This window comes from Ornithodoros turicata, chromosome 2 (genome assembly GCF_037126465.1).
Source record: "Ornithodoros turicata isolate Travis chromosome 2, ASM3712646v1, whole genome shotgun sequence".
In the NCBI taxonomy this organism is placed as follows: domain Eukaryota; kingdom Metazoa; phylum Arthropoda; class Arachnida; order Ixodida; family Argasidae; genus Ornithodoros; species Ornithodoros turicata.
In genome coordinates, this window is record NC_088202.1 from 119187255 (window position 1) to 119191829 (window position 4575).

The window sequence follows — 4575 nt, forward strand, 5'->3', positions numbered from 1 at the left end:
GGAACAGAAGAACAGATTGGCTTGCTGAAAAGGGTTGCCATTGTTGACAGAAGGTTAAAAAAGTAATAGATTACTCAGTAATTGATTACTGAAAATTGTAATAAGATTACTTGGAAAATTACTTGCTCACAAAATTAATTGATTACGTTAAAAAATTACTGAATAAAGTAATTGATTACTAGTAACGCAATTACTAGTAACGCGTTACGTACAACTCTGGTTAGGACCCGCGTGTAGACTCGAAGGGTCTCCCTGTCACGCAGGATGTTTGCAGGTGGTTCACGTGCCTCCACAAGGACTGAGTATGTTTCGGTCATCTTAGGCAAGCCCAGACACACTAGAAGGCTGCGGGCCTGGATATTGAGGAGCTCACACTCACGAATAAGGGATCTACTCCAACACCAGTACTTAAGCAGCTCACACTGGAACATATCACAAGGCATGCAGAAAAGACGACGATTTTCACGGATGCATTCTCCAACACCACAGGATCTTCTTGCGCGTTCGTTATCCTGGGCTCCTGTGTCCGCCATGGTGAGCGCGTATCGCACCAGACGTCTTCTACGGCTGCAGAGCTGTACGCTGTTCTCAATGCCGTCCAGTACATTGCCGACCGAGCAACACCTGCCAGGGGGCTTAATCGCTGGTGGCTGGTCAATCTTTTCTGATTCTAAGAGTGGCCTTCAAGCACTACGCGCACCTGTGACCTCCAGTGGCCTTGTGGTCATAGTGTACGTCATCATCTTATCGTACAATGCCGCTGTCGCAAAAGGGCACACAATCGAGTCCCAGTGGGTCTCCGGTCACATCGGCATTACTGGGAATGATGCTGCTGACAGAGAGGCACATGATGCTCACCAACGAGGTCCTACGCAAAAGATATATTTCACCTCTGAGGATACGAAACGTATGCTGTGCGTCATCCAGCGGCGTTCAGTTCGGAGTCAGTGGTCCAATTCCGCAGAGCCGACGTCGCTGCTGAGCAGAATTGACCCGGACCTCTCTTACCGAATCTCTCCGCGGATGTCCCGGTCACTCGCAGCTTTGCTTCACAGACTCCGACTCAATGTCCCATTGGCCAACGCATTTCTGTTCAAGATATGCGCCCATCCTTCGTCGTTGTGTTCAACGTGTGGTGTGCGTGACGATTCGGAACATATATTCTTCTCGAATGTGCGCGATTTCGAACTGCGCGTTTGCAACTTCAGAGATCCCTGGACCGTCTTGATAGCCGACCCTTCGACGTCGTGAAAGTGCTGGGCGAATAGCCTGCGATTCATCGTCAGGGTGCACAGCGCTCACTCATCACCTTCGTTAACAGCATAGCAGAGCTTTCGTCTTTTTATACGTTTTTCTTTCTTTTTTTTACTAGACCTGGAGTAGCTTGTCCCGCAGTGAGCGGGCTCACAACTCCTTTTTTTTTTCTCCTATCATCATCATAATCAGGATTATGACAAGAAGACTTTCCCTTTGCGTGGCATGTGACTCGTGTGGCTTTGCATGGATATTAAAAATTTGTCTTTTCATTAAAATCTAATGAAATCACTCGTAATAGCCGGTAAAAGCTGAATGAAAGAATAAATGCCGTTGACCCCGTAATTTTCAGGGCTGATTTTTAGTGGAGGTTTGTGTCAAGGCTATGTGTAACTCCCTGAGGTTCAATAAATTTCCTCAGACAACAACTCCCTGTGTATAGTCCAGACGTACGAGCTGGCCTCACGCCAGAGGCTGTACATGTTGTTCTTGTCCCTGCGCGGTATCTTTTTGGGCATCTTCAACAAGAGCCAGTAGCGGTCGAAGTACGACAGCAACAAGCGTGAGCATGGACCACACCTATTGTGCGCTACACACGACCATTATACCAGAAAATATACCTGACGGTGCTAGTGGTGATAATTCTGGCTTGCCGCTGTTGGCGCGACTCATGTGCGCAGCATGACGACTGTAGCCAGGACGAGATGACATGATATTATTGACGACCTGAGCCCGTACGTTATCGATTACGTTTTGCAGCCGCGCAAAGTATGTTGGGCACGATCAGCTTTATCAGCCTATCGGGCGGCGCATTTTTCCCGCTTCTTGCCCACCACAACAAAATATAACCTCGAACCGGTGTTCTCGTGACATCGCAATTTGTAAACAGAGGGTCCTGTATATGAGGTGATGAAAGGGTGAAGGTCTAAAGTTATGAAGTGCTTCGGTCACTGTTAGGATTGATGCGAAGACCCGTGAGCAAGTAAATGCTGAGCCATTTCGGGCGAGTCCAGTTCCCGGGAGGAAGAAGGCTATACTGCGAGTTTTGGAGTATTTTTCAGTGAAAGAGCCTCTGTGGTGTAGCACACTTTCAGCATATAATTCCTACAGTATCCAAGGTATTTATCCCGCATGTACACGACAATAAACCACGATGTGTTCGACACTTTCGTCTAGCTGACAGCGTCTGCAATTTGCGCTATCCAGATAACCGGGGTAATGGGGTAGAGTATCGCCCCTGGCGATGAAACTCCCCATCCATCATCTCACAATAAAGTTGTTGTTGTTTGCATGGTTGTAATTTTGTGAAAGCGCATCTTATGCTCTGCCCAAAAAGCAGGTTTTGTATATTCCGAAGAAGTCCTCTCAAAGGGAGAACAACAACAACAACAGATAAATTAATGATGATGAATGGGGGAATTCGCCACATGAGGTGCGGCCCACTACCCCAAGGCACAATGGACAGGATGAAATGTGTCCTGATGATGAGGTGTTGAACGACGCTGAATAGGTGTCGATAGTCAGTGAGACAACAGCAACGGAACGCTAGGCAAAAACACAACACACAAAAACGCACCGACAGCTCACAGGTACGCAGGCACATCATAGGGCAGAGAGGAGACCGGTGTCCCGGAAAAAAAATCTGAAACTACTGAAGAGCTTGGCGATGGTCGATCTGCGAAAGCCCAATTCCCACATATAGCGCTTCCCTACATAGCTCTAGAAAATTTCGCTATATTTTCCTCCTCGCATAGCTGCGAACCTCTATAAAACCACTCTTGTCGAAGTAGAGCCCCGGTCAACTTTTCTAGCGCTATATTGAGCGGTGAGTCTGTGTTATCCAATCGTGATCGTCTTTCAGCCGTGACGTCGCGGAAGCTGGGGTTTGTTTTGTTTCCGATCGCTCGAAGCAGCAAGGCGGGAACGCGACGACGACGACGACGTGAAAATGGGCACGAGTTTCGTCTGCCCGTGCATCTCTCAGTTCATGGCTATTTGGTTACTATAGTTCGGTATCGCAATCACAGCATCGAAAGTGTCATCCGCGTTCATGCTACGGATATCCGGCGCGAACAATAAACAATCACGGTGGTACTAGTGCATCACGTCGCAACGATGTCCCGTGACTGCAGCAGGATAGCGCTCTGTGCTCGGTAGTATGTGAGAACGGCAACCGGAAAAATTGCGCCAGATTTTGAGCGCTATTTTCCAGCGCTATAAAGCGAAGCGCTGTATGTGGGAACTGGCCTTTAGGGAGAATAAGTGGATGATTTTGTATATAGGATTTCCCAGATCCCAAGGGTGCTGTGCTTGTACTACCTAATTAAGAGCATATTGTCGGTCTCCTTATCCCGAGTATGTCAATTCGGTGCTACTGCTGAGGGGCGCTGCAATTGCTAGTTGGCACGCTTTTTGCCACTGAGCTATGTGAAATATATCAAAGTCTCCCAACAGTGGGACCTACGTTTCCATTTTTTTTTTCTATTTCTATTCTATTTCTGTTCTATTCTATTATATTCTACAAAGTGTCACCAATCACAAGTAAGTCATTCAGGCATTTTCCAACGAACAAAAGCAGGCTTAACGTCGGAACTTTTATTTGATGGAGACAATCAAACCTCGCCAGAACTTGGCACACAGGCACATTCAGAACTACTGCGGACCGGTTGTTTTATTGGAACGCCAATATCGCGGCCCCCGCGTTTTATGTCATTCTCTTTCAGCCCGTTGATGGTGTATTGAAATAGCAGCAGTCGCTATAGGGTCGAAATATATGATTATCTGCCTGTGTCCCCAATTTTCTATTTTCTTTTCTCGCCCATTTATGGCGCTGCTGTATAGGAACGGTAACCGATCACAAGCGGGGGACAAGGAAAGAAATCGGAAAAGAAGGAGTAAAAAAAAAGCTTTCGAAAGGGGTGGAATGAAAAAGCGCGCTTGGACGAAAACAGTAAAGCGTCTGGCAAGAAAAATCGATGAGAATTCGTAGGGGGCACGTATGTCAAGCGAACACACCCATGTGTATTTTATCGACTGCCGTTCTGATAGTTGCTCCTTTTATCTTCTTCCCTTTTTTTCTTCACTCGTATCCTTTGTTATAGCATGCACCTTATTTTCTGCTTCACCGCCTCGGGCGCGTTATCTTGCACGCAAATACCATGCTAGAGATCAATATTGGTGACTCAGGCGCTGCAAGAACGTATAAACGTTTGTTTCTTAGCCTTCTCGCATATTCACCGAAGCGCTTTGCTAGAAGAGGGTTTTGCGTTTGATGTCGTCTCATTAGATGGTTTCCAGCCGCGAAAGTAAATCCATTTATAA

The 4575-nt window shown here is 46.9% G+C and overlaps 1 protein-coding gene across 1 annotated transcript; it reads left to right on the forward strand.

Moving 5' to 3' along the window:
• The first annotated feature begins 531 nt into the window (after window positions 1–531).
• Window positions 532–1251, forward strand: LOC135384988 (uncharacterized). The gene has a single exon (XM_064614167.1). It carries the CDS (start codon window positions 532–534, stop codon window positions 1249–1251), a length of 720 nt encoding a protein of 239 aa, XP_064470237.1.
• Window positions 1252–4575: the final 3324 nt, after the last annotated feature.

What these genes read in the sequence shown, in the direction of transcription:
- LOC135384988 (XM_064614167.1), top strand. Translation starts at nt 532, where the DNA reads ATGGTGAGCGCGTATCGCACCAGACGTCTTCTACGGCTGCAGAGCTGT.